The following is a 24,748-nucleotide window of genomic DNA, read 5'->3' on the forward strand; positions in this document are numbered from 1 at the left end:
TATAGTAAACTGTTCTGCAGTCTCACAACTGTAAACCTACTTTTGCCCCACCCTGTATGTATAAACAGACACTCAAGTCTCCCAGTCTCAGTGATCCATTTTTCATGATGGTGATAGCCCCTTTGAGTAAACTTAGGACTAAAGATAAAATCTGTATGATTTTTCTGGTATTTCCTGATTGTTGAAACAAGGCATTCTCTAAAATTTTCAGGAGACTATATTCCATTTCTCCCCAGCACAGGTATTTACAGATTGATTTAAAGCAATTTTATAAGAAAAAGATTTCTTTCATGAACTCCTGCTTCAGCTTTTTAACTTTTTATTTAAGTACTAGAGGCCCAGTGCAGCCCCGCCCCCTATTGGAGTGGGGAGTGTAATCAGGAATGAGGCCGGCCAGGGGGAGGGGCTGCAGGAGGTTGGGCAGCCAGCCCCACCCCCTTTTGGGGTGGGGTGGGCCTATCAGGGGTGGGGCTGGTGGGGGTGAAGGGGTGGAGCATTTGGCCAGCCAGCCCCACCCTTGATTGGGGTGGGAGAGTCCGGTAGTGGGCAGTACTTATTAAAGGATACTTTTGAGAACAGTAACTGGGAAGAATGGGAAAAGAGCAGGTTTGAGCAGAGGAATAACTAAAGCTGCAATGGTGGCCAGGGATCAGCCTCAGTGAACCATAGAGAAAGCTCTTGGGTCAATGGGGAAAAAAGGAGACATATGTACCTGATCAGGCCGGTTCACTGGCCACAGTGGGCGTCATAACAACCGGTCATTACAGTCGTTATGGCTTTATGGTCGCTGGCTTTTATATACATAGAAGATGGTTGATATATAATATTATATTAGTTATATTAGTTTCAGGTGTACAACTATGTTCTCTTTAATAACCACATTTACAATCACTATTTACAGTTAATTCTATACTGAACTAGCTTCAATACTCATCACTGGTGCTTTCCAATTGCTGTGATCTTTATTTAGATTTGCCTTTTAATTGACAGGAGCACATCTCCAAAAAATTTGCAAAAGGGATAGTGGTGGTATGCTTTCTCAGCCCTTGCTTGAGAAATGTATTTCTGAGAATGTATTTATCCAGCAGTCACACAAATGATATTTTGGCTAGATACTGATTTTGGTCCTAACATTTCAATTCTGGCATTTAAAGTAGCCAACCTACAGCTGATAGATGTTCCTCCCTCATCAATGTTTCTAACTCTCTCCCTCTCCCTTCCTCTTTGTAAAATCAATATATTTAAAAAAATAAAGTAGCCAACCTGACTTTTCATCCTTAGTAGGCAATTTTTTTCTCATGCATATATTTATAGTATTATTTCCTTGTTTTCTCATTCCTAAAGTTAAAAACTTTTACAGACTTCAGTTTTTTAAGAAAACTTGAATTCTTCTTTCAAGTTCAAATTCAAGTCTTAGCTTCCGAACATTTTTTATCTATATTATCTTTAATGACTCTCTCTGCTCTACTTCTTTCAGGATTTTAGTTCTGTGTTCCAATCTTTTTTTTTTAATATATTTTATTGATTTTTTACAGAGAAGAAGGAAGAGGGATAGAGAGATAGAAACATCGATGAGAAACATCAATCAGCTGCCTCCTGCACACCCCCTACTGGGAATGTGCCCACAACCAAGGTACATGCCCTTGACCAGAATCAAACCTAGGACCCTTCAGTCCGCAGGCCGACGCTCCATCCACTGAGCCAAACCAGTTAGGGCTCTGTGTTCCAATCTTATGTCAATTGTATTGGCAAAATTTATCTCGAATTTTCCTTCACACAATTGACTCAATTGTCTTCAGTGTATACTCTGGTTCTTTAGTCTTCCCAATGAAGTTTTAAATTCTGCTGTGATTTTACTAGTACTTCCCAGATTTTTTGTGGGGAGCGGCTCTAGAGTTAAAGCCTGGGATTGACCTGTGGCAGAGCCACAAATAAGTCCTAGTTTAGAGGGGAGAGCCCTCTTTGCATAATTAAGCTTGACCTTATGGCCGCCCCTAGATCCTTCCTAGGTAGCTAATGGGCTGTGGGAGATGCAGCAAGTGCTGTCAAAACAAGTGAAATTCACAAGAACACTGTAACTATGGTGACCACTACCTTGTTTACCTCTGACTATAAAATAAAGCTTCAGCTTGCTGGCTGGATCTTCTCTGTAGCCTCATCCAGGCAGAGGAGATCCACTGAGCCCCAGCTATATTCTCTTTGTCTTTTCTTTAATCCTTTGCCCCCTTCTCCCCCCCCCCCCCCCCAGGCTCACCGAACCCTTGGCTGTGCTGGCAGGGCACAATTTTTTTTACTTTACCCATCTCCCTTTCAATTTCTGTCTCTTAGTCACTTTTTCATCTCTGTCTATTGTTTCACCTTGTTATATAACACTAGAGTCCCGATACATGAAATTTGTGCAAGAGTAGGCCTTCCTTCCCTGGCTGCCGGCACCGGCTTCCCTCTGGCACCCGGGACCTGGGTTTCCCTTGCAGCCCCGGCTTGGTCTGGAAGGACATCCAGTCTAATTGGCACATTATGCTTTTATTATTACAGATTAGCATCCCCCATCCCGAGTTTTACAAAATTTTCTAGACCTCTGGTTTTAATTATTTAAGCAAAAAAATGGAGACTGTCTAAAATCAACTTCCATTCCCCGCAGCAAATTTTTCACTTTGGTCACTAAGTACAATGTTCTTTTCCTTTTATGTACCAGAAATATTTCTTCATTTGACTTAAGATCACTAAGATCTACTGTTTGCTCATAAGTAGGTGGACTAGATGGTTCTTTACTGTCTGTCTGGTTGTTGTTTAATGCCAGTTCTCAAATTTTATGATGAGGCTTAGTTGACATAAATTTACATTATAGCTTTTGTGATTTAGGAGTAGGAAACTTTGTTTTAGCCTAATTTCTCTTCTATGTTTGAACTAAGCAGCCACATAACAGGTAAAATCCCTGTATCTAGCTTTTTGTCTTTCACAGCCCTCAATACCTGGAATTTCTCATAGTTGTTTTCCTACTGTTTCAGAAAGAATGCCACCATAATTGTATGTTTTTTGCCTAGTATAGTCACTGCCTGGTCCTTACTTTACTCTACACCGTAAAATAGATTCCAGGTGGTATGTTATCTATCCATCCTTATATGAAGTCAGGGCAAAGTCCTAACCATGTCATTTTGGCAGCAGTCAGTAGAGGCAGGAAGAAAGGCAATCAAATAACTGTGCTCAAGTTCCCATATTACACAGAGTGTATTTTGATGAAAATCTGAATAGCTTTCCTTAATTTTCTAGTGCCCATGTGCCACTGGGAGAAATTCTTTCTGGTGAAGACACTGTTAAATTGTATTACTGTCTAAAACAGATCATTATATTTACACTTGTAAACCAGAAGAATGCTGTGGAAGGGAATAATAAGTATCAAAATCCCTAGAATAATACAAGATAATTTACACAGTATACCAGTGTGTGGAAATATCTTTTGAACAGCACTTTTGTTAGTTCTAGTGTAATAACTGATGCTCATAATGAGCCTAAGGCACTACAAATTCTAAAGAAAATGTTATAATTAATAGAATTTATGTTAAGAGCATAGTTTCATATAGTCTAATTCTTTTTAGACTAGTAATCCAAGCATGATAGGTACAGCCACTTTATTAACCCTTTGCAGTCGTATTAAATTTGGACATGGGTGTCGTACTGGTCGGAATTAATTTCCATTGAAAGAGCAGTGATACGTAACATGTAAGATTACGAAGGATAAACAAGATTTATTAATTCTTTTTTGGAACTACGTCACTACTCGTAGAATCACTACAAACGTTATCACTTTCTACGTCAGAGTCAGTATTCAAGGTGCCAAAATAAAACTCTTCATCGTTACTTTCAGATTCGCAATACACTTCTTTTGGTAACTTTCTTTTTGCCATTTTGGAGTATTATTTTGAAATATCTTAACAAGCGAGAATGCCTAATTACAGTTAAACATAATTTGTAAAGCTTTATTTGAAATTCTGTGAAGTATCTCCGAAGCTTGTCTATTTCTTCACTCTCAAAAGGCAACTGACTCGCCACGGTGTTTTGCACGGCAAGTGTGGAACGACCGCGTTTGTTTATATTGAGTTTTGATATCTGATTTGTCGGGGCAATGTTTTGGTTCGTGACAAGGTCGCTTAGACACTTAAGAGCTTTCAGAGAAATTATGAACTGATACATGAATGAATAGAGTTAAGATTCGTACGGTTCCTTGCTGTGGTGGCTGAGAGCAGACATACGACCGGAACGGTAAAAAAGCTTTGGTGGCTAAGAGTAGACAAACGACCACAAAGGGTTAAGCCAAATTATCTGTTAGTGCAAAACTTATTCCCAATGGATCAAATGACAGTTTAACTGGTAAACAAGTAACTGTTAATTTCCCACACATTCAGCAGCTCCTAGAGCAGCGGTTCTCAACCTGTGGGTTGCGACCCCTTTGGCAGTCAAACGACCCCTTCACAGGGGTCGCCTAAGACTACCCTGCATATCAGATATTTACATTATGATTCATAATAGTAGCAACATTACAGTTATGAAGTAGCAACAAAAATAATTTTATGGTTGGGTCACAACATGAGGAACTGTATTTAAAGGGCCAGAAGGTTAAGAACCACTGTCCTAGAGTATACTCAAACTCAGTATGTTATTTTCTTAGACACCAAGCACAAAAAAAGAAATTAGTCTTAATTATTTGGTTTGGTTATTAATATTTAAGAAGCATAGAAAAACAAAGTATCAGGTTAAAAAAAACAAATGCCATAAACTATTTCACATCAAGGTTGTAAAGTAAAAGTTTCCTGTCAAAGTCCATTTTTTAGGCAAAAGTGTCACTCAGTATTTTTACAAAGGACCTCTGGCCCTAAAAACATAATTTTCTTACTTGAAATAATTTAATCCTGTTGTTCTACCTTCCCTCTCTCTCATTTTTAAAAAGGGAGATGAATTAAAAACTTTCAAAGCAACTGCTTTGAACTGTTAAAACTAACAATGATAAATGTATCAATCTGTTTTTCTACTACACACAAAAAAAGAACCTGTTATTGAAAGCAGCAAATACATGAACTAAACCAATACAAAAAGCGCCCCAGAACAGCAGTGTTACAGACTCAAGATGCACTGTCATCTTTAAAAATGCATACACACAGCCCTAGCTGGTTTGGCTCAGTGGATAGAGTGTTGGACTGTGGACTGAAGGGTCCTGGGCTCGATCCCCAGTGGGAGGTGTGCAGGAGGTAGCAGTCAATGTTTCTCTCTCATCATTGATGTTTGTCTCTTTCTCCCTCTCCCTTTCTCTTTGAGTCAATAAGAATATATTTTTTAATAAGTAAAATAAAATGAAATAAAATAAAATGCATACATTCATTGAAAATCAAAGCAAAATAATTTGATTTACTTAGCTGTACCTGCTCATCTCTTTGTCTCCACTCTTGCCAATTTTCTTCTCGTGTATCCTTCTGTACTGGATTTGGTAAAGGAAGCTCATGTTGAGCATTACAAGTGGCATGGGAAGATTTCTGGGGAATTTTCTTAAAAGCAAGATTCCTGAGCTATGAAACAAAGAATACATTACATTCAATTTGCCAGTCCTGAGATAATAACTGGATTTTTTTTTAAGTTAAGAAATCAACAATAATTTTACACTTCAAGCACTATTTGTATTTTTTGTAATCTTTATAGAATATTAAATTCACCCACATTTAAAATAATGGTTGGTGGATTTCTAGATGACATGATTAATAAGTAAAAATGGATTGTACTCTATTAAACTATCATTTTAAAGATTCTGCTTTACTAAGGAGAATAAGTTTATAGAAATAGAACATTGGATAAGTGTGCTTTTAAAATACAAAACAATAGGATTCAAAAAGATTAAAGTGTAATAGCTTACAAACTTAAAAATTTAAAAAGAAAAGATAGTGTATGCAATTGTCGCAACTACTTTACTAATCCTGAAAAATACAGGGCTAGTCCTCAAAGTATCATAATGAATTAAACCTGTATTGGGCAAGTCACTTCCCAACAATAAGAAAAATCAGAGATGTAGAAAGTGAAACATGAAAGAAATATACTGAAAGGGTGTCATGGATTGAATTGTATTTCTCCCAAAGATATGGTGCTAACCCTCAGTGTCTGCAAAGGTGACCTTACTTGGAAATAGGGTCTTTGCAGGTGTAATCAAGTTAACACAAGGCATACTGAATTAGGATAGGCCCTAATCCAATATGACTGGTATCCTTATAAGAAGAGGTGAAGACAAAAATACACAAGGAGAAAGCCAAGCAAGTAACAAGAGGCAAAGATTGGAGTGATGCAGCCACAGCCAAGGATTGATGGCCACCACAAGGTAAGAGGAGGCAAGGAAGAATTCTACTTTGAGTCTTAGAGAGAACATAGCCCTTGTTGACACCTTGGTTTGGTCTTCCAGCCTTTAGACCAGCGGTTCTCAACCTGTGGGTCGCAACCCTTTTGAGGGTCGAACGACCCTTTCACAGGGGTCGCCTAAAACCATCGGAACACACATATATAATTACATATTGTTTTTGTGATTAATCACTATGCTTTAATTATGTTCAATTTGTAACAGTGAAAATACATCCTGCATATCAGATACAGTGGGGCCTTGACTTACGAGCTTGTTTCGTGACGGAGCTTGTAACTCAAATTACTCGTATGTCAAATCAAAAAGTGAACGAGTGAGACATGTGATGCTGGGCTGATGATGTGGCATTCACTGTGATGTTCGCTGGGCCAACTAGCGGTGGGGTATCTGAAGCTGGCTCGTAACCCGAATTTTAGCTCGCAACTCAAAGCAAAAAATCGGCTAAGACAGCTTGTATCTCAAAAAACTCGTTAGTCAGGACACTCGTAAGTCAGGGCCCCAGTGTATTTACATTATGATTCATAACAGTAGGAAAATTACAGTTATGAAGTAGCAATGAAAATAATTTTATGGTTGGGGGTCACCACAACATGAGGAACTGTATTAAAGGGTCACGGCATTAGGAAGGTTGAGAACAACTGCTCTAGAACCATTGGAGAATAAATTTCTGTCGTTTTACGGCACATAGTTTCTGGTACTTTGTAACGGACAGCTTTAGCGGAAAGAAAGAGGCTTTAAATTGAGAATCAATAATTTTTTTTTTTTTTTAAATATATTTTATTGATTTTTTTACAGAGAGAGGAAGGGAGAGAGATAGAGAGTTAGAAACATCGATGAGAGAGAAACATCGATCAGCTGCCTCCCGCACGTCTCCCACTGGGGATGTGCCCGCAACCCAGGCACATGCCCTTGACCGGAATCGAACCCAGGACCCTTCAGTCCGCAGGCCGACGCTCTATCCACTGAGCCAAACCGGTTCCGGCGAGAATCAATAATTTTAACCAATAATATATATGGTTCTGAAAAAGGCAGTGAGGAGATACAAACATCTCTTTAACTGGTTTCTGCTGTGGAAAAGACATAGAGGAGGAGATGCTACTGGAGATGAAGCACTAGCAAGTAGACTGTTATTTTACAGAAAGTAAAGACTAATAGAACTATAGCCATGGAATTGGAAAGGGAGGATCCTCAGGCTCATCCTCAGTTACATGTTTTCTTATTCTCTAATGTAAATTCCATTATTACCTTACTAGGAGCCCAGCACGCAATTCAAAATGGCGCAGCGCTGCCCACTCCCTCTCCCGCCCTTGAAGAAGCTACAGCTGCTGCTGATCAGGCCCTCCCCCAGTGTAGGCACGTGGAGGCCTCTGCTGCCCCGCCCCTAACACTGTGTGCACAACCTCCACCTGTCTAGTCGACCCATTATGGCATCCCGGTTAATTAGCATATTTCTCTATTATATAGAGAGAGATTTTCTGTTCCCCCCACATCATCATTAACTCCAAAAATAAAGTGATGGGATATAAAAAGTTTTGAAAGACTGGACTTCTAAAAGGATATATAGTGGGGAAAATGTCTTTTAAAGTTATTCTCTGTGTGGCAGTATTTTAAAGAGGTATTTAGAAAGCAATGTTGTTAAAAATTTAATAGAAACAAACTGAAAAGGCTTGTTTTCTAAGTCTTGGGACATTATAAAATGAATATAAGGGGGGGAAAAACATTTTTACTACTTCTCTCATTAAATGATATTGAAAACTGGATGGAGTGTTGGCCTGTGGACTGAAGGGTCCCGGCTTCAATTCCGCTCAAGGGCACATGCCTGGGTTGCAGACTTGATCCCCAGTGGAGTGTGTGTAGGACGCAGCCAATTGATGATTCTCTCTCATCATAGATATTTCTATCTCTCTCCCCCCTCTCCCTTCCTCTTGAAATCAGTAAAAATATTTTTTTTTAAAAAAAAGGTCCTTATATACTCCAACTGCTCTTTCTATTAAAAGACAAAAACACAACCACAGAGGAGAAAACAAGATGGCGGCATAGGTAAACACCGGAAATTGCTGCCTCGCACTACTTCAAAAATACAACTAAAAGACAAAACGGACATCATCCAGAACCACACAAAGGCTGGCTGAGTGGAAATTCTACAACTAGAAGGAAAGAGAAAAGCACACTAAGACTCAGAGGAGGTGAGGAAGTTAAGTGCAGAGGTACGGAGGCACACGCGGAAAGGGCTGACAGCAGAGGACACGGCTGTCTTTTTCAATCGGGAGGGAGTCTCAAGCTCCCGGCTGCTCTGAACTCCAGTTCTGGGCAAGTCTCTGGGGACCCAGACTCATACAGGAGAAACTGGACTATCTGGCATCAGTTGGAACTCGAGGGCGGCTTTCTCTCAGAGATACTTGCAGCGATTACCAGGACACTGAGAAGCGGGGCCTCTTAGGGTAGGACTGAGGAGCAGCCATAGCTGCTTGCTCTCCCCTGTTGATCCCCAGAGACCCTGCCCCAACCAAGCTGTGTGCAGAGGCTTTTGCATATGAAAGGCCTTGCCCTTTGCAATCTGAAAATTACCTAACAAACTTCAGCTGGGTCAGAGAAACCCAGAACTTCCAAAAGAAGGCCCAAGGCTCCACAGCAGCTTGCATTGCTTCATAGTTGGGCTCCTGCTGGGTAGCCTCAGGCAGAGGCTAAATTAGCAACTCCTTAGAGATCTAAGAGCCAGTGTACCCAGTGATCAGAGTGGGACCATCCAGATTACAACTCCTCAGATCCATAAGGGACACACTCAGGGGGCAGACTCAGTGAGCACCAAAGCCTCACGGAAGCAAGTCTTGCCCCAGAAGGGTGTCTCCAGCACAGAAGTTCTTCCGCTGCAGACACAGCTGATTCTCACAGACAATTGGCCTGGAGGTCAATTCCTCCCAGTGATACCTACAACAATCAAGGCTTAACTACAAGACTGTGCACACAGCCCACAAAGGGGTGCACCAAGAGTGTCCACCTCAGGTAATTGGGGATGCTGAGCCACTGGGCCCTATAGGACACCTAGCACACAAAGCCACTCTATCAACACAGGGAAGCATAAAAACTGCAGAGACAAAGAAACAGGTCACAAATGACAGAAATGGAGGAAAGCAAACTACTGGATGTAGAGTTCAAAACCACACTTTTAAGGTTTTTCAAGAAATTTCTAGAAACCGCCGATAAACTTAGTGAGACCCTCAAGAAATCTAATGAGACCCTCGAGGTTATGAAAAAGGACCAACTAGAAATTAAGCATACACTGACTGAAATAAAGAATATTACACAGAGTTCCAACAGCAGACTAGAAGATCGCAAGAATCAAGTCAAAGATTTGAAATATGAAGAAGCAAAAAACACCCAACCAGAAAAGCAAAATGAAAAAAGAATCCAAAAATGCGAGGATAGTGAAAGGAGCCTCTGGGACAGCTTCAAGCGTACCAACATCCGAATTATAGGGGTGCCAGAAGAAGAGAGAGAGCAAGATATTGAAATCCTATTTGAAGAAATCATGACAGAAAACTTCCCCTACCTGGTGAAAGAAATAGACTTACAAGTCAGGAAGCGCAGAGAACCCCAAACAAAAGGAATCCAAAGAGGACCACACCAAGACACATCATAATTAAAATGCCAAGAGCAAAAGATAAAGAGAGAATCTTAAAGGCAGCAAGAGAAAAAAAGTCAGTTACCTACAAGGGAGTACCCATATGACTGTCAGCTGATTTCTCAACAGAAACTTTGCAGGCCAGAAGGGAGTGGCAAGAAATATTCAAAGTGATGAATACCAAGAACCTACAACCAAGATTACTTTACCCAGCAAAGCTATCATTCAGAATTGAAGGTGAGATAAAGAGCTTCACAGATAAGAAAAAGCTAAAGGAGTTCATCACCACTAAACCAGTATTATATGAAATGCTGAAAGGTATCCTTTAAGAAGAGGAAAAAGAAGAAACAGGTAAAAATACAAACTATGAACACCAAATACACATCTATCAACAAGTGAATCTAAAATTCAAGCGAATAAATAATCTGATGAACAGAATAAACTGATGAATATAACAGAATCAGGGGCATAGAAAGGGACTGGACTAACTATTCTCGGGGGGGAAAGGAGCGTGGGGGGTGCGGGAAGAGACTGGACAAAAATAGTACATCTATGGATGAGGATAGTGGGGAAGGTGAGGGCAAAGGGTGGGCTGGGAACTGGGTGGAGGGGAGCTATGGGGGGAAAAAAGAGTAACAACTGTAATAATCAGAACAATAAAGATTTAATTTAAAAAAAATAAATAAAAGACAAACACATAATAAACTGATGAATAAAACAGAACCAGAGGCATGGAAACATGGTACAGATTGTAGAAGTGCAGAGGGAAAGAGTGGGGGGGTGGGAAGAGATTAGCCAAAGAATTTATATGCATATATGCTTAATCCATGGACACAGACAATAGGGTGGTGAAGGCCTAGGGTGGTGGGGGGGGGGGGGCAAAAGGGAGAAAAAAAAAGAGAGGACATCTATAGTACTCTCAACAATTAAAGTATTTTTTTAAAAAGACAGAGTTGTTTTTTGGCATTTCTTTAAAAAAAACAAATGGGCACAATAAATGCTGGTCATGGAAGTCAGGTTAAGAATGTCTAAGGTAGAGGGTTTTCCTTTTACTTATTATCCTAACTAGAGGTCCGGTACATGGAATTGTGCATCAGTGAGGTCCCTCGGCCTGGCCTGTGCCCTCTCGAAATCCAGGACCCCTTGGGGGATGTCAGACTGCCTGCTTCAGCCCAATCCCCGCAGAACAGACCAAGGGATCCCACCAGTGCATGAATCCGTGCACTGGGGCTCTAGCATGCATATAAGACCTTTGGTTAATCTCTTCCCATCCTCCCCCCTCTCCCCTTCCCCCTGAGATTCATCAGTCTATTCCAGTGGTCGGCAAACCTCGGCTCGCAAGCCACATGCAGCTCTTTGGCCCCTTGAGTGTGGCTCTTCCACAAAATACCACATGCGGGCATGCACGTACAGTGCGATTGAAACTTCATGGCCCATGCGCAGAAGTCGGTTTTCGGAAAGGAGATAGACGAAACAAGTATACAAGACGAGTGTGTATGGGAGAGTTGGAAGGGGTTGACCTCAGTGAATGTACCTCAATCAGACTGAGGACGTTTTTAGCAAAGGCCAGCTTAGGAGTACCCTAATTAAGTTAATAACAATGTACCTACCTATATAGTTTAAGTTTAAAAAATTTGGCTCTCAAAAGAAATTTCAATCGTTGTACTGTTGATATTTGGCTCTGCTGACTAATGAGTTTGCCAACCACTGGTCTAGTCCATGTTTCCATGCCTGTGTGTTGAGCATCTGCCCCCTGATGGTCAGTGCGTATCATAGCTACCGACTGACCGGTCACTTAGGCTTTTATATATAGAAGCCCAGTGCACGAAATTTGTGCATGGCGGGAGGGGGGGGTGGTGTCCCTCAGCCCAGCCTGCATCCTCTCCAATCTGGGATCCCTCTCACAATCCAGGACTGCTGGCTCCCATCGCTTGACTGCCTGCCTGATTGCCCCTAACCGCTTCTGCCTATAAGCCTGATCACTCCCTAACCACTCTCCTGCCAGCATGATCAATGTCTAACTGCTCCCCTGTCGGCCCAATTGTCCCTAACTGCCTTCCCCTGCAGGCCTGGTTTCCCCTAACTGCCCTTCCCTGCTGGCCTGGTCACCCCCAACTGCCCTCCCCTGCAGGCCTGGTCTCCCCCAACTGCCCTCCCCTGCAGCCTTGTCCCTCCCAACTGCCCTCCCCTGCAGCCTTGTCCCTCCCAACTGCCCTCCCCTGTAGGCCTGATCACACCCAACTGCCCTCCCCTGCAGGCCTTGATGCCCCCAACTGCCCTCCCCTGCAGCCTTGTCCCTCCCAACTGCCCTTCCCTGCTGACCATCTTGTGTCCACATGGGGGTGGCCATCTTGTGTGTTGGAGTGATGGTCAATTTGCATATTACCTCTTTATTATATAGGACTAGAGGCCTGGTGCACGAAATTCATGCACTGGGGGGTTGTCTCTCAGCCCAGCCTGCACCCTCTCCAATCTAGGACCCCTGTGGGACTGGGCCTAAACTGGCAGTCGGACATCCCTCTCACAATCCAGGACCACTGACTCCCAACCGCTCGCCTGCCTGCCTGCCTGATTGCCCCTAACCGCTTCTGCCTGCCAACCTGATCACCCCCTAACCACTCCCCTGCCGGCCTGATCGCTCCCAACTGCCCTCCCCTGACGGCCATCTGGTGGCAGCCATTTTGTGACCACAGGGGGTGACCATCTTGTGTGAGGGCATGACAGTCAATTTGCAAAAAGAGATGATCATCAAATGCATGAAAATGTATGTTCAGGCTAGTCATAGGATTATCTACACTAATAAAAGGGTAATATTTGGCACTTTGTGCCAAAGGTGGCGGCACCCATAGCCACAAAGATGGCAGCGTCGGCCGGAGCCATGGAGCCGGTGGAGCAGGCGGGAGGCTTGGCTTGGGCAGCGGCCATGGAGCTGGGCGGAGAGGGCAGGAGGATTGGCTTCCTTCATCGCCTTCCTCCCAAGCCAAGTCTCCCCGGGGCTATGAAGGAAGCCAAGCCTCCCACATGCCTGGGCTGGCCGCTGAGGGAGACATGTGGAGAGTGAGCGAGGTTCCCTACCTGGGGGTTCCAAATCCACCATTGGTTCCTTTCACCACTGACTAGAGATATACCAGGTGTCCCCCCCAAATGTATACACACTTTGAATACCTACTAATTCCAATGGTTTTAAGCATGAAAAGAAAGAAACAACAATGGAGCTGTCATCTGTTAAAAGTGCGGGCACAAACCAGCAGTTGGACATTCCCCAAGGGGTCTCGGATCGGAGAGGGTGCAGTCTGGACTGAGCCCCACCGCACCCCCGCTCTCCCCGGAAGAATTTCGTGTACCAGGCCTCTAGTTGTCTATAATAGTAAAAAAAAAATGGGAACCAATCCAAATGTTTATCTCAAGAATATAATTAAATAAAGTATGATACAGTCATATAATTAAATAATGTGGAGTCTTTTAAAATAATGTAGAACTGTATTTACTCAAATGAAAACTGCTCAAGGCTAATTAGGGAAAAAACAGCATAAAAATCTATTATATAATCCCATTTTTAAGTAAAACATGAATATAGATATATGTGTATTTATATACCTGTTGGTTATATCGCTAGCTATATTTACAAATGGCCTTTGTTTCCTTTTAAGACTTTGTTACCTTTTGGAATGAGTACTTAAGCTTCCATAGTCATAAAAAAAATAAAGGCATTTAAAAACTTTACATTAAACTGAACTAACAAGCTCTGGGGGATGAGGGAAGGCAGGCAGGGAAGTGAAGGGACTGAGCAAAGACGAAAAAAAAAAGAGAAAGAACTCGAACTCATGAACACAGACAATAGTGGTGATTGCATGGGAGGAAGTGGAAGAGGGTATGGGGGGATAAATGGTGATAGGAAAAAACTAAATTAATTTTTTTTTAATGTTCATTACATTGACTTTATGCATAAATTTACATCCATTCATTCAAGTCATATTTATCAAGTACCTATGAACCAAGTACTATGGACACATGGGTAAACAAGATGGTACCTGTCCTCATGATGCTTGCTTATAGTCTATTAAGAAAACAAACACAGATTATTATAATTGTTACCTCATTTGCTTCAGTCTGTTGCTGTTCCTTCTTTTTTCTTCTTTTCTCTCTCTTTTTCTCATTTGCAGTTGATTTGCTTGTTTGAGACTTTCCAGGAGTCCTACCTTTGCCTTTTCCAGGCTCAGAATCAGAGCCACTACCACTATCCACTTGCAACAAGGCAAAACGAGAAGCAGTAGTGGGAACAGAACTAAGAACTGCTGAGGCCATTGTAAATATTTTTCTTTAAAATACTTCTGTCAAGAATAATTCCTGTGGAGGGAGAAAAGAAGACAGGTGAGTAAAATTTATTAAAGATTCTACTGTAATAACAAATTTATTTATATATATATATATATATATATATATATATATATATATATATATATATAATCTCCAGACACGGGAGTTAGTAATATTTGGATTCATATCAACAGTCCTATGAGCAATAGCATACTTTTTAACTTAAAAACAACATAAAATTGTATAATAGAAAGTGGAATAATGATATGAGATTTCAGACTAATGCAAGACTACCATCAATATAATGTATTCATTTTTCCATATATAGTTTTCAAAAATTCATGGTTTTCTTATCTTTTAAATATACTGCTAAAATATATACATAGCCTGGCTGGTGTGGCTCAGTGTCAACCTATGAACCAGGTGGTCAGGGTTTGATTTCCAGTCATGGCACATGCCCAGGTGTTAGGCTTTATCCCTAGCAGGCATTGTGCAGGAGGCAGCCAATTGACGATTACCTCTCATCATTAATGTTTCTATCTCGCTCCCTCCCTCTCCCTCTAAAATCAATAAAAACATATTTAAAAATAATAATTATATAAATACGTATTTATGGAAAACATCCTACATCAATACAGTTTAAAACAGAAAAGTATGTTTATCCCCAACTTCCAAAACAAAAAAAGTAGAAAAAGAACAATCTTATATACAAAATGCTGCCTTAAGTTTGATCCTAGTGACTAGTCCTAAGTCAAAAACTGAGAGCAAAATAGAGAACTTAAATTCCTGCAAAGAAAACTTTTCAAAATCATTATCCACATTATCTTTTAGTTCATACATAGCCTCAGTGCACCCTACCAGCCTCGCAGCCCCAGCTTGTGCCTCCAGTCTCGCAGCCCCACCTGGCACCCCCACCTTGGCCTGGCACCGCCCCCTCAGTGCTCCACCATCCTGCTGAAGTCCCACTCTTGTCCGACCCAATTGGGCTGCCAGCACCGCGTCGCCTACACCTCCCATGTTCCGCGCTGCCCCCTGGTGGTCAGCACACGTCATAGCAAGCAAACGCCCAGTATCCCAGTCAAAGGACTGTTTGAGGGGACAATTTGCGTATTAGGCTTTTATTATATAGGATATATAGGATTCTCCTGCTGAATGCAGGCATGACCATGTGACTGACTTTGGCCAGTGAAACATAAGCTTTAAAAAGCTTTAAAATCATTTTTCTTCAGAACATGGTTCACCATGTTAGCTTTTCTCTGCTGCTATGATTGTGGAACCACATGTCGAGACAGAGTATTCATCAGTCAGATCTGATGGAGTCTGAAACCACAATGAACAAAGTCTTCTTACTAATCTGTGATGGATACAGGGTAGAGCAAAAGTAGGTTTACAGTTGTATGTGAAACACAGTTTATTCTTATATTATTATTAACTAGAGGCCTGTTGCACAAAGAGATTCGTGCGATAGGCCTTCCCTTCCCTTGGCTGCTGGCCAAGAAATTTTATATTATTAAATTTTGATAAGAAAAGATTTTAGGTTCTTTAAAAATAATTTCAACTGTTATAAACTACTGGATGGTTATAAAAACAAAAATGATTTGTTTTTATTACCTACTCATCCAAACAAAATTTCAATGGAAACTCAAGCTGAAGAAAACATCAATTAAAAGTCTGGATCAGGGACCCAGCCAGGTGGCTCAGTTGGTTGGAGCATCATTCTGTACACCAAAAAGGTTGCAGTTTGCCTGACCAGTGTGGCTCAGTGGTTGAGCACTGACCTATGAAATAGGAGTTCCCGATTCCATTCTTCTGATTCCAGGCTTTGTCCCCAGTGGGGGAGGGGGAGTGCAAGAGGCAGTCAATCAATGCTTCTCTCTCATCATTGATGTTTTCTAGCAGTCAATCAATGCTTCTCTCTCATCATTGATGTTTTCTATCTCCCTCCCTCTCCCTTCCTCTCTGAAATCAATACACACACACATACATTCATATATATATTTTAAAAAGATTTCAGGTTTGATTCTCAATCAGGGCACATACCTAGGTTGTGGCTTTAATCCCTGGTAGGGAGGGGCCCTTATGGGAGGCAACCAATCGGTATTTCTCTCTCTCTCTCTCTCTCTCTCTCTCTCTCTCCCTTCCTCTCTTTAAAATCAAGAAACATATCCTCAGGTGAGGATTTTTTATTTTTTTTATTTTTTTATTTTTTTTTGAGGATTTTTTAAAAAGTCTAGATTAGGAATTGCATATTCTTATTTCATGGATAAATTTTACTTAAAAACTTATGTTCACGGAACATAAGTACAATTTTCTCATTGAAAACTCTGATGATTCTGAAGTTTTTAATAAATTCAACATTTAGTATTTTCCTAATATACTTTGTTTTACCTATCCTAATCATATACTGTAAAAAAAATGCAACACATTTATTCTCCACCCAGTTCTATGTAGACATTGTAGATCTCCCAGTTTGGGGACAATGGTTTACCTATGGTCCTTTACTTTAGTAATGCAGAAGTCAAACAGCAGAAAAGCACTAGACAAGAATGCTGACCTGAAGCAAGAAGACCTGAGCAAACCCAACCTGCTGCTTGCTGTGAGCCCCTGAACCACTTACTTAATCAGTGTTTCCTCATCTGTGAAACGAACAAGAATGCCCAGCTCACTGAGTTAACATTAAATGTTAATGGACTTTGCATACAATAACAGAACAGTAGTCAGTACAGAACCACTCAAATATAAACATCTACTGGTATTCTTACTATAATTGAAATATGTCTTGAGGTCCTACGAGGCAAAGGAAAATTGGCACAAACTATTTAAAAATTTGGCTAAGCATGTCTGACTCCACTGCAAAAATGTTTAGAAATTTAAATCAACACCATTCTAAAAGCTAACTAAGGCTTTAATCTTTGAAATGAAAGGAAGAAGTTGTTAGGCATTGAGAAGTAATTGTTGAGCAGTGAGCCACTGAAAAGGGTCAAAGACCTAATGATTATACCTAATATACTGTGGAAGGAAAACATCAGTCTACTCAAAACCCAAGAATCACAGTAGGGTCCATGTCTTAAACAGTAGGCATACAGTAGACAAACAATAAATGTTAAAATGAATGAAAAATAATAATAAAAGACAGAAAGACAAAGTGAAAACATTAGAATACTGTTAAACTGAGAAAAGAATGATATTCAAAAGACAAAATAATTATTTTCCTGAGGAAGCAGCTACCTATGCTATACTACCTCAGCAATCCACGTATTAAAATAAAAGAGATTAACCAAAGAACTTATATGCATATATGCATAGCCCATGGACATAAACAATAGTGTGGTGAAGGTCTGGGGGGGGTGTCAAGGAGAGAAAAAAAAGAAAACATCTGTAATATTTTCAACAATAGAGATACATTTTTTAAAATAAAAAAATAATTGATAAAATACTCTTATTTATGAAAGGGTAAAATGAAAAGGGGGAAATGCTCACCTATAATGATCCCTTGTTTGGTCAGCAGTAGGAGTGCAAAAAAGATAGTGACAGCCACTTGCACTATACTTTAGATAACAGTAAATATTAAAGAACAGCTCTACGTAGCAGCTGAGAGAATAGGAGATGGGTCAACTGGAAGGATTCAATCATCTGTGATACAAGCTGCACATGATATATAGCCAACACATTCGTCTACTTCAATAGCCATTAGAGAAATCTACATACCAGGTCAAAAGGTACACTAACCAGTACCTCAGAAGTGAAAGAGGGTGAAATGTAAATTTTAAATTAAAAAGGGAATGAAAACATAAAAATAATCCCTAATCTGTAAATGTGCATTATGTATTTACATACCAAAAACAAAGAAAATGCATGGGACTACTCATGCTTGTTTTTCTTTTGACAGTTTTCACTATTTCCCCAAGTATTCTATAATGACCATATTTCTTCTATAAGAAAAACATCTCACACAGACAGTAGGGAAGTGAGGGCATGTGCTAGAACAGTGGTTCTCAATCTTCCTAATGCCGCAACCCTTTAATACAGTTCCTCATGTTGTGGTGACCCCCAACCATAAAATTATTTTCGTTGCTACTTCATAACTGTAATTTTGCTACTGCTATGAATCGTAATGTAGATATTTGATATACAGGATGTATTTTCACTGTTACAAATTGAACATAATTAAAGCATAGTGATTAATCACAAAAACAATATGTAATTACATATGTGTTTTCCGATGGTCTTAGGCGACCCATGTGTGAGGGTCGTTCGACCCCCAAAGGGGTCGCAACCCACAGGTTATACTTCAAATAATAAAGAATTTAAATTTTTTTAAAAAGAAAAATATCTCATCTTGAAAAGGGAAAATGATCATTTAAAACCAAATTCAAAAAAGTAAGCTGATGTAATCAATGCAATATTGATTTTTCTGCCCTGTGTCAAACTTAGAAAGGGCAACTGCAGGTCAGAACTGACAATGAGATGCCTTTGGTCCTTAATGTTAGTGAGGCAGAGGACAAATGACAGACAGCAACTGTCAAAGACTGATTATGTTGCATGTTTTTGGAGAACATTACCTTCATTAACAAATTTTTCCAAATTTGCAAAAAATATATTATCAATCCAAGAACTCATTCTTTTAACTACTGAAGAGAAAAAAGGAATAAATAGGCAGACTATGACAACATCAGGATTTTTAAATATAATTCAGGGTATGGCTAGGGTTAATATTCCTTCTATCTTGTGTCCTAAAACTCTTGACCTCCATCTCTGGTCTTATTTAAGAGACAATAGGATAGCCGAAGCCGGTTTGGCTCAGTGGATAGAGCGTCGGCCTGCGGACTGAAGGGTCCCAGGTTCGATTCCGGTCAAGGGCATGTGCCTGGGTTGCGGGCACATCCCCAGGGGGTGTGCAGGAGGCAGCTGATCGATGTTTCTCTCTCATTGATGTTTCTGGCTCTCTATCTCTCTCCCTGCCTCTCTGTAAGAAATCAATAAAATATATTTTTTAAAAAAGAGACAATAGGATAAATAGATTCAAATAGAGCTCTTTCTCTTCCCCTATTTTCCCTTTCTCTCTCACACAGTTTTTAATATCTCTGCATTTATATACATTTAAATGATATAGATTTAATTAAGGTATAAAATGCAAAAAGTGAAGTATAGTGGAGATCCCCTAAACTACCTACATTGGTCAGTCTCTGAATGTGGTAGCTAGTGCTATATATTAAACATTTACATAATACTGAAATACTACACAAATTAGATTTTAGTCCAGAAATCTACTTATTATTTCTTGTTTCCCCTCTTCCCTTTTAGTCTCCTTTTAAAAATAATTTAAAGGCTGCCCTAGCTAGTTTGGCTCAGTGGATAGAGCATTGACCTGCGGACTGAAGGGCCCCAGGTTTGATTCCGGTCAAGGGCACCTCCCTGGTTGCAGGCTCGATCCCCAGTAGGGGGCGTGCAGGAGGCAACCAATCAATGATTCTCTCATCACTGTTTTTTCTTTTTTTAATATTTTTTTATTGATTTCAGAGAGGTAGGGAGATGGGGAGAGAGAGATAGAAACATCAATAATGAGAGAAAGCCCTAACCAGTTTGGCTCGGTGGATAGAGTGTCAGCCTGCGGACTGAAAGGTCCCAGGTTCAATTCCGGTCAAGGGCATGTACCTTGGTTGTAGGCACATCCCCAGTGGGAGGTGTGCAGGAGGCAGCTGATCAATGTTTCTCTCTCATGGATGTTTCTAGCTCTCTATCCCTCTCCTTCCTCTCTAAAAAGTCAATAAAATTTATTAATAATAATAATAATAACAATGAGAGAGAATCATTGATTGGCTGCCTCCTGCCCACCCCTAACTGGGGATCCAGCCCGCACCCAGGCATGTGCCCTTGACCGGAATCAAACCTGGGACCCTTCAGTTCGCAGTCCAATGCTGTATCCACTGAGCCAAACCAGCTAGGGCATGATCTTTCTCTCCCACCCCCCACTTCCTCTTTGAAATCAATCAAAATATTTTAAAAAATAAAATAAAGCCGAAACTGGTTTGGCTCAGTGAATAGAGCGTCGGCCTGCAGACTGAAGGGTCACAGGTTTGATTCTGGTCAAGGGCATGTACCTTGGTTGCGGGCACATTCCCAGTGGGGGGTGTGCAGGAGGCAGCTGATCGATGGTTCTCTCCCATCGATGTTTCTAACCCTCTATCCCTCTCCCTTCCTCTCTGTAAAAAATCAATAAAATATATTTTAAAAAATAAATAAATAAAATAAAATAAAAATAATTTAAAGGCTAATTCAGTTGAAGACAAAATTCACAAGATAAATTAAAAAATGGTTCAGGTCAAAATGCACAAAAAACAAGTTTATAAATATGCAGGTAGCTCATCACATATAAATATTTAATAATTTCTTAATTACTACCATTAGTAAAAACTATTAATTCCACTATACTTGACAAAGCAGCAATATCAAATTATAGGGAAGTCTCCATTTTATATATATTCAATACACCAATTACTTAACTTAGTAATTATAGCATGTGTTAGGGCTTCTTATAACAATTATCCTTCCTCAGATTTTGCTCCAGCAAAACTACCTAAAATTTCCTGGTCACATATTCAGTTTTACTTGTTCATATCTTTACGCTATTCCTTTTGCCTAAAATGCTCTTCATCTCTTCCACTTAAAACGTGTATTCATTGTTCAAAATCTGCTCAGGTGCTAGCATCTCTATATTTTCTTTGACCGGCCCCTCAAATTAATCATCCCATCCTCTGTTAGTATTTCTGTATTTTACGCTTACTTTTATTAAAATTATGCTTGCCAGCTGGCATGCCTCAGTGGCTGAGCATTGACCTATGAACCAGGAGGTCACGGTTTGGTTCTTGATCAGGGCACATGACCAAGTTGAGGGCTCTATATCCCCAAATGTGGGGTGTGCAGGAGGCAGCAGATCAATGATTCTCATCACTGATGTTTCTATCTTTCTCTCCCTCTCCCTTCTTCTCTGATATAAATAAAAATATATTAAATGTTTTTAAAGATTATGCTTATTGTTGTGCCTAGCCCCCTACAACCCTGATTTCAACATCCTAACAAAAACCACAGGACCTAGCACACAAAAAATCAATTTATTAAATTTGGATTTATTTTCTTTTTTTTCCAAATCTTTATCGTTGCAAGTATTACAGATCCCCCCCCTCCCCCTATTGCCCCTCTCTACCTAGTCCTCCCCCCCACAGGCCTTCACCACCTACTTGATCTGTGTCCATAGGTAATGTATGTATGTATAAATAAATAAATAAATAAATGTATGTATGTATATATATATATATATATAAATTCTTTGGTTAATTTCTTCCCACCCCACCTCCTCTCTTCTCTCTGAGATTCATCAGTCTGTTCCATGTTTCCATGCCTCTGGTTCTATTTATCATCAGTTTATTTTGTTCATTAGATTCCTTGTTTGTTTATCTTGATTTTTAGATTCAATTGTTGATAGATATGTATTTATTGCCATTTTATTGTTCACATTTTTTTTATCTTTTTCCTTCTTCTTAAAGAAGACCCAAAACTTACATTCCCCCAATACAAGGCTACACATGCATTGAAAGATGTGTTCTAAAGTAGAATGGATAGGAAAAGAAAACGCAAAATGCTCTATAGATAACCCCCAATTCCATAATGCAAATGTGAATTTAAGATTATTAGCAGTTCAAAGTTGTTTCAATTTAAGTGCCAATCTACCAACTTATCATCACCACAACTAATTTTGTTTAAGACACATATTTGTTTAGGAAAACAAAATTGGTTTTAAAGTGTTGATTAAAAAGAATTAGGATATATGAGGTGCTTAAAATAAACTATTTCTAAAAACTGAATAGCCTAAACTGCAAGCAGCAGGATCTCAAAATGGTTGATACAGCTGGTCTCTGCTCAGGTTCTGAAGACCACTGCCACTATGACCTCACCCCTCACTATGACCTCTCTAGGGACAAGATGGACAATAGCTGTGGTCATACCTCAATTAGGGCCCTTCAAAACCGATATATGCGCAAAACCCTCAGTCAAGGATAATCATATTTATTCATTTTTATAAAATAAATGACAATCATCTTCCATGAACACTATCGACCATTAGTCTGATTGGTGTGGCCTCATTGAACTATAACTTACATTTTTATAAAACAGCACAAAATGAAATGGGATTGGGCATCAATGATTTAACACCTGGTGAAATTTAAAATTTGTATTATTTCATGTTCTGTTCCTCAAATAACACAACTGAACAATATCTTGCACTTTAGCTTCTTGTAAATTAAGATTCACAACCAACAAGTGCCAAATGTGTACCAACACTTTGCTCCCAACACAACTGGTGCAAACAAACCATGTAAACGTTATGGGTTTGCCTTAAGTTCTATATTTTCTTCATAAATGTTGCCTCCCCTTTCCAATCCGCAGCACCTAATTTCTGTGGGCTGAAAAATCTAAGCAAAAAGTACAAGCAGCCCTGACCGGTTTGGCGCAGTGGATAGAGCGACGGCCTGCGGACTGGAGGGTCCCGGGTTCGATTCCGGTCAAAGGCATGTACCTTGGTTGCGGGCACATCCCCAGTGGGAGATGTGCAGGAGGCAGCTGATCGATGTTTCTAACTCTCTATCCCTCTCCCCCCCCCTCTGTAAAAAATAAATAAAATATATTTTTTAAAAAGTACAGATACTGAGGACCTAAGGGATTCTCCCATCGATAAAGCACATGGTCTACGGTCATACCACCCTGAACGCGCCCGATCTCGTCTGATAAAGCACATGTATTTTCATTTGCCTGTGTTCTTTTGGTCAACTTGCAGGTTCTTGCTTTTAGTCTATCGAGTGAAGCCACTGTTTGGTATCTTATAAATAAGTCTGTTGTAACCACTTATGACTATTAAGAATATCTTCCATTGATTAGGATTTGATTAATACCGACTACGGTACTATAAACCTATTGGGGGGGGGGGGAACCCACCCTATACTTCCGAAGTTTAAAGATTGTTTAATGCCTTAATTTACCATAAAGTTTCTCCAATATTCTTAGAGCTGCAAGTCAAACTTATTAAACTGGCGACTCCGGTTACAATCACAAACGTAGTTACTACCTAAACAGGCAATACTGACCGGCAGAGAAAATTTTTCACTGGCTTTTCAGTACAAGAGAGGTTAGTGCTTCCCATGGAAGCCAAAGCACCTACTCAACTGTAAAATCTAACTGAAAAACCAAAAAATCTAAAAGAAGCTGGAAAGAGAAGGCAATTCAATAGGCCCATTTTGTCACTCCTGTTCAATATCTACTAAGCACCCTAAATTCTAGCCATTTCACAAAATCCTGAGAGAATGCTTGTTCCAAACAATAACAGCGAGATAATAATAATAATAATAATAATAATAATAATAATAAACGTGTAACAACCCCACAGCCCGCTCCCGCGCTCTCCCACAGCGAGCGGCGAGGAGGCGGCGCGCTCTCCCCCAGAGTAACTCACGAGGTACCTCGCTCATGAATGAAGCCAAATTCACCGCGGGCCGGGGCTCCCAAACTTCTCCGCACAAAGTACGTCAGGAAGAGACAGGGCTGGGCGAGACCCAACTCGAGCGAAGAAGCGGCTTCGAAACCTGAAAGGCAGAAAACGGCGAGCTGAGGTCGTCGCTCTAGAAATTTCCGAGCGCCAGGATGCCGGGGAGGGAGCGCGATGCCCGGCGGGGAGGGGCGGCGGCACCTGTCACTCGCGGCTCGGCGACGCGGCGGCCCCCGGCCCCGGCGCGACCTCGGGAAGCGTCGCCGCCACGGCCCGGCCCGGGGCCTGGGGGGGGTCTCTCTCCGCCGCCCCCGAACCTGCGCCGCGCGTCGGGGCCGCGGCCCTTCCCGAAGAGCGGCCTCCCGCGCCCTCTGCCCGGCGGCTCCGACCTGCGGGGCCCGTTACCTCAGGCCGAGTCCCCAGCGCCGAGGCGGGGGCGCGCCGAGTGGCGCGGCCGAGCCGCCACCGCCACCTCACGGGCGCCGCAGGGGACCCCGCGACCCGGGCCCGCCCTCCGCGCACTCACCGGGCCTCCCTGGTCGCCGGCTCGGCCCTCCTCTGCCTCCCTCCGCGCCGCCGGACTCCCGCGGCTCTCAGGGCGGCCGCCGGGGGCGTTGGGACTGGGCAGGGTCAGGGGGCGGGGGCGGCTCGCGCCGGCGGGGGGCGCGCGGCGGCCCCACGAGCGGACGCCGGCACTAACGGGTCCAGGGGCGCCGGGCCGGGCGGACCGCGGCGGGGAGCGCGGCTGCAGGCTGCGGTGAGGGGCGGGGAGAGGCGACTGCGAGCCGAGAGCGGGAGGGAAGTCCCGACGGCGGGGGCGGCGTGAGAGCCGCGGGGCGGGGCGGGGCGGGGCGGGGGCGGGGCCTGGCGCCGGCCGCCG

The 24,748-nt window shown here is 41.6% G+C and overlaps 1 protein-coding gene across 4 annotated transcripts in view; it reads right to left on the reverse strand.

Moving 5' to 3' along the window:
• The window catches only part of GKAP1 (G kinase anchoring protein 1), a 67,411-nt gene extending 42,819 nt beyond the window's left edge, over window positions 1–24,592 (reverse strand). For 3 of the 4 annotated variants that reach the window (XM_081102910.1, XM_081102908.1, XM_081102909.1), the window contains exons 1-4: window positions 24,395–24,592; window positions 23,843–23,965; window positions 14,109–14,360; window positions 5,415–5,558 (exon numbers count right to left, since the gene is read on the reverse strand). In XM_081102910.1, the coding sequence (XP_080959036.1) occupies window positions 5,415–5,558; window positions 14,109–14,318 (354 nt within the window). In that variant the 5' untranslated portion in view covers window positions 14,319–14,360; window positions 23,843–23,965; window positions 24,395–24,592. Of the gene's footprint in view, window positions 1–5,414; window positions 5,559–14,108; window positions 14,361–17,810; window positions 19,412–23,842; window positions 23,966–24,394 lie in introns of those variants that run through there. The other variant, XM_081102911.1, reaches the window with a different exon arrangement.
• Window positions 24,593–24,748: the final 156 nt, after the last annotated feature.

Source organism: Myotis nattereri (assembly GCF_964212035.1).
Source record: "Myotis nattereri genome assembly, chromosome: 12".
Taxonomy (NCBI): Eukaryota; Metazoa; Chordata; class Mammalia; order Chiroptera; family Vespertilionidae; genus Myotis; species Myotis nattereri.